This window comes from Clupea harengus, chromosome 4 (genome assembly GCF_900700415.2).
Source record: "Clupea harengus chromosome 4, Ch_v2.0.2, whole genome shotgun sequence".
NCBI lineage: Eukaryota > Metazoa > Chordata > Actinopteri > Clupeiformes > Clupeidae > Clupea > Clupea harengus.
In genome coordinates this window covers 27,597,522-27,609,217 of record NC_045155.1, presented here as the reverse complement: position 1 = coordinate 27,609,217, position 11,696 = coordinate 27,597,522, and the positions used below count along the sequence as shown (strand labels likewise).

The window sequence follows — 11,696 nt, the reverse complement described above, 5'->3', positions numbered from 1 at the left end:
TTAAACACTAGTACTAGTACCGGGAAAACAAACAACTGAACACAAAAAAAAAACCAACGTATCCATGCTTAAAGTGATTGTGTAGGACCCACAAAATGATTGAAATGTCACACATGACCACGCTGCGATGCACCAGTAAAAGGCTGATTAGGACAAAAACAAAAACATGAATGACAATGTCCCTTCTGGTGTATTGCACATGGCTGCTAATAACGTTTGAGATTTGATTTCTTCAAATCTGTATCTCTGCCCTTCGCGCCAACAGATTAAGTGCAAAGGTGGGAGTTGTATCTTCCCTGCCTCTCAGTCAAAGACACCAAGTCAGTGTTTCTATGGATGTGTAGCATTCCCACATGGGAGGATCTGAAAGAATGACCAGAAGCCAATACGTGATTCTCTTTTTCACCCTTCTTTTTGGACTCAAATGCAAAACAGCTTCCTTACTGAAATACCATAAAGCGACATGACCTTCCCTTCTCTGCTGTATCCTTCTCAGAAGCAAACGGTCTGGGCCTCAACAGTGAGGATGTAAACAAGCCCCTTCCGTTAGCGTGGTATTCCCAAATAAATACACAAACAAAACGTCACGTCACATAATGCGCTGCAACATTACACGGTGTAAATCAGTGGAATGTATCAACCAAATTAAAATCAAGCAAGCAGGGAAAACACAAACAAATAAACAACAAACAAACAAACAAACAAACAAGCAGAAGGTCAAAGCTGCATGGAATGTGGTGGATGAGCCTTACACAGAGGGAGAGAAAGGCAAACACACACACAGGGAGGGTTCAGAGAGTGACAGAGGGTGGTGTTAGAGGGTGGGTTTAAGACGAGCCACCACTGCCCGCTAGGCTGGGTGGTTGGCTGGCAGGCGGGCGGGTTGGTTTGGTTGGTTGGTTCTAATCGGTCTGGGGCACGGAGATGGCGGGGCCCTTGGGGTCGTCGAAGCGGTCCATGGTGCGCAGCTGCATGATCATGTGCAGGCCGTAGGTGAGGATGAGCACCATGAGCAGCGAGGTCAGCAGCCCCATCCAGATGCCCGCCGTGAAGAAGCCGGCGCAGTCGCTGGCGTACGAGAACCTCCTCCCCGACACGTTGAAGCCCTGGATCTGTGACAGAGGGAGAGAGAGAGAGAGAGGGAGGGAGGGAGGGAGAGAGAGAGAGAGAGAGAGGGCGACGGAGACGGTGAGTGTTTCACACAGGAGCACCTTTTACACTCAGGCCTCAAGAGATGAATCATCAGAACTCAAACTCAAGACACAATGAGGGGATCTTCCACACAATGGATACTACCGGGGTGTCCTTCAATACCAAAACACGCTGTATCCTACGCTAAAGAGTAGTCCATCATATCTTTGATTCCTTTCTTTTTGAATATGAGGTGTAAAGATATAACTTTCTCATCACATTTTTTATTTTATTTCATCATCTTAACATTCCTACTGTTATTTCCCTTTCTCACTCCCCTTCATTGAAAACACCCAGCTACCTGGAAGTCCTCGAAAGCAACCTTCCACAAGTTGGCAGCGTCCTTGGATGACTTGGGCGTGAGCTGGGGGTAGCGGTCGCTCCTGACGGACTCGCAGCGGTACGAGTACTCGGCCGGGGCGTAGACGGAGCGGCTGGCGTTGAAGGTGGCCTTCTTGCCCTCGTACTCCAGGATGACCTCGTCCAGGGTGAACCAGCGGCGGGCGGAGACCTTGTAGAGGCGCTGGCTCATGGCGAAGCTAGAGGACGCAGAAGAGGGAAGTTACAGCTCACACCCTTGATCCATATGGAGCAGGTGAGTCAGACGAGGAAGTGATTCAGAGAGCCGTTTTTGGCTTCTACTCACATGACTTTGAAAGAACGGAATCCCAGGACATTTTCATAGTTCAGAACCAGTCTGGAAATAAAGAGAGTATTTCAAGTCACTTTGTGGTCACTTCAGTGTAAAGTGTTGAGTGTTAAATGCCTCAGTGTGTGACCAGCAAAGGAACAGAGTATCACACTTTTCAGTAATTCATGGATTGGGGGAAACTTTAGCTTCAATCATATACAATCACAGACACTAAGAATCATTTTGAATTATTAAATGCACTGAATCTATAAGTATAAATAATTTGACTGTGTTGTTAAAAGTTTCACCATCCGAGAACTGAAAAGAACCACTAGTTGTCCTAGTGCGTCATAGAATCGAGATCTTATCAAACCGACCAAATAACCATATCTGGTCTCTGATTAGATTAGACTTAGATTAGATTCAACTTTATTGTCATTGCACAGAGTACAAGTACTGAGGCAACGAAATGCAGTTTAGCATCCAACCAGAAGTGCAAAATAGCAAAAAGTGCAGAGTATGTGCATATGTAAAGTGTAATAAGTGAATAAATAGATATGTACAGTAAGAAATAGATATGCAATATGAACAGTAATTGGGACAAGAATAGCAGCAATTGAAGTTAGAAGTGTAGGTATGATAAGTATATGTAAAGTGCAGGTGTAAGTATTAGTGGTGGTAATAAGTGAAATGAAGTGAAAGAGGTATTAGTAATATTATATTTAAGAGGTATTGTATGGTATAAGTACGATTAATACAGTAATAAGTGGTAAAAAAAACATTCTGGTGCAAACTTCAATCATATACAATCACAGACACTAAGAATAATTTTTAATTATTAAATGCACTGAATCTATAAGTATAAATAATTTGACTGTGTTGTTATTCCAACCCTTGCTCCACACACACACACACACACACACACACACACACACACACACACACACACACACACACACACACACACACACACACACACACACACACACACACGTGTGGCCCAAACACGACCTAAACCGGAGCATCCCAGTGATCTCTTCACCTTGAGGCGCTCTCTGTGCAGGAGGAGCCGGTAAGTTTGACGGGCGCGGACTCTCCGAAGGTCAGCGGGGACAGGTCGTGCCTCTGATACTTGCCCTCGCGCTGGAAGCTGACCGTCAGGTTCTCAGCCCACATCAGGATGCAGGGAGAGCCCTTCTCCTGGAACTCCACGGGGGGGTAGGGGCCCTCTTCCTCTCCCTTAGCCTTGCCCTTGGATTTTCGGGACTGCAGAAGGGAGCGCCCCCCGACTGACTGTAGGGCCAGAGGGACCTCCTCGATCATCTTGGGAAAAAAGGGGGAGGGGGTAGAGGAGAGTAAAGCAGCCATCGTAACCTCCACAAACAGACAGGTATCTATCTCAGCACAGGACAGGAGAGGTTAACACAAACAGACAGGTATCTATCTCAGCACAGGACAGGAGAGGTTAACACAAACAGACAGGTATCTATCTCAGGACAGGACAGGACAGGACAGGAGAGGTTAACACAAACAGACAGGTATCTATCTCAGCACAGGACAGGAGAGGTTAACACAAACAGACAGGTATATATCTCAGGACAGGACAGGACAGGACAGGAGAGGTTAACACAAACAGACAGGTATCTATCTCAGGACAGGACAGGACAGGAGAGGTTAACACAAACAGACAGGTATCTATCTCAGGACAGGACAGGACAGGAGAGGTTAACACAAACAGACAGGTATCTATCTCAGCACAGGACAGGAGAGGTTAACACAAACAGACAGGTATCTATCTCAGCACAGGACAGGAGAGGTTAACACAAACAGACAGGTATCTATCTCAGGACAGGACAGGACAGGAGAGGTTAACACAAACAGACAGGTATCTATCTCAGGACAGGACAGGAGAGGTTAACACAAACAGACAGGTATCTATCTCAGCACAGGACAGGAGAGGAGAGGTTAACACAAAGAAACAGTCTCGCCCTCCACCCCACCCCACCCCACTCCACTCCAACAATCTCCAATCTGCTAAAGCTGGCTGTTGAGTTGGGAATGTCGGGTTTACACCACACTTATGGACTTAGAGGCACTTTCCAACAGTGGTCAAGTTAGAATCTTCTGAGAAATAAGTTTGTGTCAGCACACTAACAGGCATAACACACTGATCCAAGAACATCCAAAATCTACGGGTCGTGTTGGGTTTTGCTGACATTTGTGGGCTTTGTTGGGGCAGCGTGAATTGGTCTTCAGAAGTACCGTAGAGGTACATCTTTACTGTAGCGCTAAGGGCCTCGTGGGACAGAGAGAGATACTCACTCGAGACGGCTGCAGTGCTGTGTAAACTGCGGTGTAGGGGACGGCTTGGCTGTTCATGATGCTCAAGACCTGGCCAATCACCTCATCTACAGACCAGGAAGACAAACACAATTAACACATGTCAAATCAGCAGCTTTCCATCCCGTTTAATGACACACTAGCTATACGCAAAGGAGCTGTCTGTGATTCGAACCCAATACTCTTTTAGTCAAATTCAGTGAATTGCTCCTCACTGCCCTCTAGCTGTCTGTTCTGTGTGTGTATGAAAACTCTGGTGTTTTCCCACACAGTCCTGGCTAGTAACATAGTGGCTCAGACTGAGCCATGAACAATTCCAGAGAATAAACATGCTGCTTCAGGAACATGGAAGGGAGGAGTGTCATTTGACTTGCTGTTGAGCTCAAATATCAACTTCGCCAGAATCGCAGACTGCACCTCTAAATATTATGCATCGCCGAAAAAACGAATTCTAATTTCAGAAAATAAGCGGTTTTTAACAAGTTCAACAATTTCAAGCAAACCATGGAAACAAAAGACTTGTGCTCACCATTTCCAATGAGGACTTCTTTAGCGGACATCATATCAGCACTGTGCAAGAGAGTGAACAAAGAGAGACCATCAACGAAAGGCTGGAATGTTTTTTTCAAACCACTAGACAGTGGTAGTGATATTTTGAGAGGATGTAGCGAGAGTTTCATTTCTGTAAGGCAGGACGTCTGGATTCTGCTCATGGGCACCCCCATCTTTGCCTATTTTCCACCTTCCCCCGTCCTGCAAACTGGACTGTGCTCATAAGTAGCATCCTGCATTGGCTGTAACCGCCTCAGGTGTACAGAATTTCAGGACAGGGGCATCCAAGAAGCAGGATTCAGACCCCTGTTCTAGTAGAGGCGTGGAAATTACCTTGTGGCGTAGGGAAGGCGGAATACCAGCAGGGCGGCGACAGAGGCGTTGAGACGGAGCTGTGCAAGGGTCTCAGGGTCCATGTAGAGGGGGGACGTGTCCAGCTGCTCCTGAAGGAGCGCGGTGACGGCGCTGGCGGCAGGGCGAGACACAGACGGCAGCAGAAGGGGGTTGGAGGAGCGCAGCGCTGCCTAGACGACGCAGAAGGGACAGCATGCTTACGCAGCAGCTCCACAGACTTGTGCTCGATTTGTGTACGAGTTTACTCAAGAGAATGTCTAGTTAGGAGCATCTTTTTGATTTTTAGCCTATACATTGATTTAGCTTCCTTTCCATCATACACGGCAGCAACCTTATAACCGAACGTACTCTTACGCTAATGTACAGGGACAGAACATACATATACAACATACTAGCACTGACTCCTTTGCAGCCTAGGCTATACATGAAATCATCCTCATTGTTGTGCAGTTTTACCATAGGCAAAAGGCGCACTAACAAGATGCATGGGTGGTGGCAAAAGGACTGAGAACTGAATGTACCTCAAGATTTGAGAAGGCGCTGTCCTGTTTGTTCCCAAACACTCCTCCATACATGGTGAAGTCATCCACACTCAACTGGAACAGAAAGGAGAATAAGGAAGTCCAAGGCAAATGTCACGGGAAAGGGCACGCCTTTCCACAGATGAAATTAAACGGACACATCTTGAACAGTAAATAAAACTATATACTAATATGTATAATATATAGTTTATACTTAATATAAGACATCATGTGCAGTACGACTTCCCATGAGGCCCCGATTTAGTTTGCACTAAATTATTCCAAAGAATTTAACACCTTTAATGTAATTAAGTGGCCTTCATGTGTTAACAAGGAGGAGGCAGGGGAACCCCCCAACAGTTTCTAACAAGTGAAGTAGGGAAATACGGTGGACATAACTATCAGCAGTGTGGTAAAATTCACAGGTATGTGTAAGAGATTCAGGTTATGTTTTAATTACTTAATAAGTTCTAAAGTTCTGGAGACCAGAACATGTCTTATACGTATAAAATGACAATAGGCTCCTGGTTACGATCTTAAATAAATGTATACCTTGTCCTGGAGGAAGAGTAGCACGTTATGCGGTGTATTGCTCAGTGCAGTTTTCAGGTAGGACTCCAACTGAGAGCTGGACACGATATGTCCCGCTGCCGGTGGCGTCTGAGACAGCAGCGGGGAACTGGGGGATAGGCAAAGGAGCTTGACAGTGAACTTAAATATATTAATTCACACATCATCACACACCATAGGACAACACACCACAAACTCGCTAGACTGAGTTTCCCGATGAGGTACAAGCTAACCTGAGAGCAGCGAATATGATTTGCCCCGATAAAGCTGCTTTAAGGTTAGCTACCTATCGCTGGCTTTCATTTCTCGAATATCAGTGTCAAATCCGGTCGGTTCTGGATTATAACAGCAGTACATTCAGCAGTTATCCATACCCTTGATATGACAACGAGTAGAGGAAGAAATAGAAACAGAGACACCCCACCACAGCGAACTGCGATGAATGACAAAATGTCATCCCTGCAGGTGGCTAACGCTAGCTAGGCTTAGCAGGTTGCAGCACTGGACAGCTACCAGCAGAAAGACATGGACAATCACACTGATAGTGTTCAAAATAGACGTTCTCCTTACCCGGCACTTGACCACATCATCAAGGGTACTTGTTCGTTGCATTTCCCCAAAGATGCAACACAAAATAAAACGCCAAAAAGGATGCTAAAGCAGAGTATCTTTCGGTCCGCCATCTTCGGGATCCTCAACGAATGACGTTGCTGAGGTTGAGTGCGCTCTGAAGCTGTAGGACCAAGTCACGTGATAATGACCCCGACACAGCAGACTACAATACCTACAACGCTAATGTGTATGTGTGATACTCCGACGTGTATGCCTTTCACTTGTCAAATAAACGCACACAAATGGCATTATAAAAGTATAGTGTTGGCTGCAGTGTTCATTAAGACTCTGAGACATAATCAAATCTGTACTTTATTGTAAATAAAGTGAAAGGGAGTCACCGTTTGTATCACGTGCTAACAGGATGGACGCTAAATTTATTTGGTGCCATCTGCCAGGTCAGATAATGAACTTGAGGAAGAACATAAATGAGGAAGGGCACAACCTCAACAGAGGTAATTAAAAAAAAAAACACTTGAGGTAAATTATTTAACAGTTCAATCATACCATGCTGCCACATTACAAATAAGTAGGATAAGGGAACAGAGGAGACCCATGGCACCAACATAAATACTCTTACATTATTATTAGCCTTACCAGCACCATTTGGGACCACCAGATATCAGCAAGCCATTTAGTATGATACTTCCTGAATTCTGTCTCAGGGTGCCGTAACTAATAACTATTTTGGAGGGGAAAATGATTGAGTCTGCCATAATTTTGCACACACTACAAACCATCACATTATAAATTGACAGTTTTCAGTGGATGGCGCACGATAGACATTCTAGGCCATTTCTAGTGTACTTGGCATATTCTGTACTATCAGATATGAAACACACGTTCTCTCTATATATAGTGCATTTGGTTCACTGCCTCAAAAATCTAAATATTGCAAGTAACTAATTCAACTTTGTACAAGTGCTTGACTTAAAAACTGGCAAAGAGTGTGACATAAACCTCTTGTGGAAACACCACTGTAAAATAGTGAGTTGTAAAAAATACTGATTCCCCTTCAAACAAGTTCCTTCACAAGTCTAATTCTTGGTTGAGTGTCTCAGTAACCCTAGGTCATCAGAAATTGATCACCCATAAATTGTACGCGACCCAAGTCTTCGTGATTCTGCCCCATGGTCAATACAGCTTCCAGCCTGAGCAATTTGGCACATGCACTTAAAAAAAAGCACACAGTAATTGTTGTTCCAGCTGAGGTTGCTTCAAGCGGGACAGGGTTACAGGAAACAGTGTAGAAAAGGACTCCTGCCATCTGATTAGTATCAGATATATTTATGGTCCACCTGCTGTGGTGAATGAGTGTGTGTGTGTGTGTGTGTGTGTGTGTGTGTGTGTGTGTGTGTGCGTGCGCATCTTGATTCATAAGGAGGCTGATCTGGTCTTATGTTTGCTCTGTGTCCGGCCCTCTTCAGCCTCGTCCCCGAGGGTAGTCCATAGCCCAGGCCAAGGCCTCAATCTTGGGTCTGTATCCGCTGATCCAGGGCCTCGGCCTGGATCTTTAAGCTGCGGAACTCCTCCTGGATGAAGTCAGTGAGGACCTTCCTCATCTCCATCTGTGTCAGAGCAAAGGGATTGCTATTAAGGCTATACACAAGGAGAAGTTGACTTTGGTTTCTGCATGTTTCTTTGGTTTCTGCATGCTGATCAAAATCATAAGAGCAAGTTTATGTGTTGAGCCTACCTGGCTTTTGTTTTCTGCTCTTAGCGAGTCCACAAGATGTTTCACAGTAAAAGGCTTCCCCACTAAAACTGTAATTTTCTATTTAAAAAGAGTTATTTCATATTTGGGTTATTTCATATCTCTACAGTATAGTAATATAAGGCCTAAGTGAGTCATACAATCGAATCATAACATTCCAGTGTTCTCACCTTTCCAGTTCGAGGTATATATGGGCGGTCGTTGGGAAGGACATCATTCATACCTGAAACAGGTGAGTCAGAAGCCTCTGAATGATAGATACTTACAATTATAATCAAGATGCTGCTGACATGCTAACTTAACCATTTAAATACATGAGTGTGTGCAAAAATGACATAGAGCATTGATGAAACCATGATGAACATGCAATGGGTTTATTATTTTTAACTCACCCAAATGCCACACGGGCAAGATAATAGGGTCAAGAGTGCATTCAGCGATCAACCTCCCCACACCTAAAATCATACATGAAAACAAAATGCTTACAAAAGGGTTTCGTCAACAAATAATGAGTAAAAAAAAAACATAGTATCATGGCAAGCTAAAACAAGTCTTACCCCATTTTAAACGTATCCATTCATTTTGGTTCATGTTGACTTTTCCTGCAAGAAAAAGCATTATCTAAATCGAACGACCTGCGTGTAAATCCAGAGATTAATAGCACAACGACTACTCCACAATGAGACACAGAGCAGTCAAATTCACTTCCCTTACCCTCAGGGAATACATGCACCCATTCCCCACGATTGAGTTTCTCCACAAGGAAGTCCATGCCTCTCTGATAAACTCCATCACCTGTGACACAAAAGCAAGTTAACTCCTTTTCTTTTTCCTGTATTCCTTTTGCTGTGTTTCACTGACAGCAAATAACATTTGTTAAACATACTGAGTAAGGACTAGTAAACAAAGGTAAATGTATAAGATAAGGCAGTCCTTTTCTAAAACACCATGTTGGCGAGGGGAGCGAGACACTCTAACAACAGAGAGAGAGATTGGTCTAATGCGGGAGCTACACAGCATCTACATATCGTCTCATCTGGCCTCTGTACCGGTCACCGTGTGTGACGATCAAGGTTTACCTGCACAAAACCTCAATTTTATAAACCATGAACAAATAAGTTCCGCAAGCACCTGGGGGAACAAAAGGCTGCTCACCTCGACACACAGGCACACACTTCCCTCTACTGAAGAAGCGCGAGTAGAGCTCCCTGGTGAAGCAGATGTCAGAGGCTGCAGGGGTCCTACGGCAACGGGGGGAAATGCAGACACATACAGGAGGGCAACGTAAGGCATCTAGACAACCACTACCACAATCAATCTGACTAATAGGCGTGAACGTGACAGAAAGTCATATTAACTACCCTACTGCCTGCCCCTTTTACACAAACTCACCATCTCATTTTTTTGAAGTTCCACAACTGCCGTAGTCTAAGGACCCCTATGATGACAACAACAACCACAACAACATAAACAACACTTAATGCTGTGTTATATGTTCTTTTATCTGCTCATTTGTACAGAGCTTTGAATTACAAAATGTGTATGAATTGTGCTTTGTAAATAAACTTGCCTTGCCTTCACATTTTTCTATATGCAGTAACAGCTAGTCACGGCTATTCTGATTCAGCAAGTAACATACACACAAGAAGTAAAGGTCTACAGCAAACTTGACATTGAATCCATGTCCTACCCCATATGTGTGGATCATCCATGCAGGATTGATGATTAGACACAGTGATGAGAGGTCTGTCCTCGGGCCGTTTATCAACCAAGTCCAAGAGAACATTCTGGTTGTGCACCATCACGTAGTTCATGTATCCTGCAATCAGGGATCATGAGTCAGGTGGAAGAAAAAAAACTGTGATCTGAAGGCCAATTCTACTCTTTAATGAGTGGAGTTACAGCTCCTGGGTGTGTGCAAATGTGAGAAAGACTCACTGGTCCATAAGAAGCTGTAGGATCCCACCAGGCCCATTATGAGGGAGCTGGATAACCTCCATCCTAGCCGGGGGCATTGTGGGAATGGCCAAGTCACCTCCAAGGGCATTGCGAGTGCACGGTAGCCTTCATTCAAACTAAAACGGAGTTTGACGGGAAGAAAAATATAACAGCACCGCTATTTTTTTTTGGTCACCTGGTATGAATGAGATCACTACGGTTATACTCGGCCATTATTTCAGAATATATCAGAGCTGGCAACAGTGGGTGATTACAAAATACCATGGCAACATACAGTACCGTAACACTGAGGAAAGAGTCAGGACTTTACCAACTCCCTAAAAGTTGGTCATATTCAAGACAACCAATGACTATATAACACCTGGATCACATCATGTATGCATGGAATACAGATATATATATTTTTGACGTAGTCCCTGGGATTAATATGCACCCTATCTGCAGATAAAAGGACACTTCTGCTGTTAGCTAACTCATTCTTTTGCAGCCACCGTTATTCATAATCTTTGTTAAGGAGTTGTGATAACTCTGTCAAATACAATGTTTACGCTTTGCTTACATACTGACGTAACCTATATTACCATTCTTGTCATTCTTAACAACTAACACAAAAAAAGTATATTATATAACGTTCGGTTAGCATAACAGTTACGTGATCCAACTACTACTAAGACCAGAGGTGCATGCGCATTAAGAGGGGAGAGCTAGCTAGCTTGCTTGCTCTCACAAGTCTTGTACCAAAAGTCAAAGATTATGTCAATGGACCCAAGTGTAGGTCTGTCCAGATTAGCGAGAGAAATGCTTTGACCTTTCATTTACATTAACTGTAGTAGTTCGTAATACGAAAAGACTAAAGTTGACAAGTTACACCCTCACCTTCTCGTCCGTCAGTTGATAGGCCGAGATTCCGTCACAGGAAGTGATTTGATCGACTATGACCCTGAAAGGACGCATGGACGTTGTAGTTCTATAAATTTAAATAAACCACGCTAGCGAAGGAAATCTTGTGATTCTTCAAAGACAAGGCGTTCTCTCTTGTCATCCAGATTATGTTTATCTGGATCATTGCTAATGTTATACTGTAACTGCAATACCTACAATTAAAAGTAAACAAAGCAAGTCGCATTTGACTCATCTCATCCCAGGCCAATGGAAACAAACCTCATGCCGTGTGACGAAATTAGGTGAAAGGTAGTCTAAAACATGCAGGTTGCCAGTGCACTCCATTCACCGGCTCTAAAATAATACCAGG

The 11,696-nt window shown here is 44.1% G+C and overlaps 2 protein-coding genes across 2 annotated transcripts; both read right to left on the bottom strand.

Annotated features, from left to right (window-relative positions):
• Positions 1-820: 820 nt before the first annotated feature.
• Positions 821-6,986, bottom strand: atp6ap1a (ATPase H+ transporting accessory protein 1a). The gene is made up of 10 exons (XM_012827437.2): positions 6,730-6,986; positions 6,142-6,268; positions 5,590-5,664; positions 5,048-5,238; positions 4,692-4,732; positions 4,145-4,230; positions 2,865-3,145; positions 1,838-1,888; positions 1,493-1,730; positions 821-1,112 (listed from the first exon to the last, which is right to left on the bottom strand). The coding sequence occupies exons 1-10, from the start codon at positions 6,840-6,842 to the stop codon at positions 903-905; spliced, it is 1,413 nt and encodes a 470-aa protein (XP_012682891.1). The 5' UTR covers positions 6,843-6,986; the 3' UTR covers positions 821-902.
• An 81-nt stretch (positions 6,987-7,067) lies between these two features.
• On the bottom strand, positions 7,068-11,403 carry tafazzin (tafazzin, phospholipid-lysophospholipid transacylase). The gene is made up of 11 exons (XM_012827394.2): positions 11,321-11,403; positions 10,424-10,560; positions 10,176-10,304; positions 9,878-9,923; positions 9,641-9,726; positions 9,200-9,280; positions 9,043-9,087; positions 8,878-8,940; positions 8,656-8,708; positions 8,468-8,545; positions 7,068-8,339 (listed from the first exon to the last, which is right to left on the bottom strand). Exons 2-11 carry the CDS (start codon positions 10,530-10,532, stop codon positions 8,238-8,240), a joined length of 792 nt encoding a protein of 263 aa, XP_012682848.1. The 5' UTR covers positions 10,533-10,560; positions 11,321-11,403; the 3' UTR covers positions 7,068-8,237.
• Between the last annotated feature and the right edge of the window lie 293 nt (positions 11,404-11,696).

Excerpts from the sequence above, each read along its gene's own strand:
- atp6ap1a (XM_012827437.2), bottom strand. The coding sequence starts at position 6,842 with ATGGCGGACCGAAAGATACTCTGCTTTAGCATCCTTTTTGGCGTTTTA. Across the intron at positions 5,665-6,141 it reads TACTCTTCCTCCAGGACAAG|TTGAGTGTGGATGACTTCAC; the intron begins GTATACATTTAT and ends TTTCTGTTCCAG. Across the intron at positions 3,146-4,144 it reads CAGCACTGCAGCCGTCTCGA|ATGATCGAGGAGGTCCCTCT; the intron begins GTGAGTATCTCT and ends TTTTTTCCCAAG.
- tafazzin (XM_012827394.2), bottom strand. The coding sequence starts at position 10,532 with ATGCCCTTGGAGGTGACTTGGCCATTCCCACAATGCCCCCGGCTAGGA. Across the intron at positions 8,941-9,042 it reads ATGGATACGTTTAAAATGGG|GTGTGGGGAGGTTGATCGCT; the intron begins GTAAGACTTGTT and ends GTATGATTTTAG. Across the intron at positions 8,340-8,467 it reads GAGCAGAAAACAAAAGCCAG|ATGGAGATGAGGAAGGTCCT; the intron begins GTAGGCTCAACA and ends GCTCTGACACAG.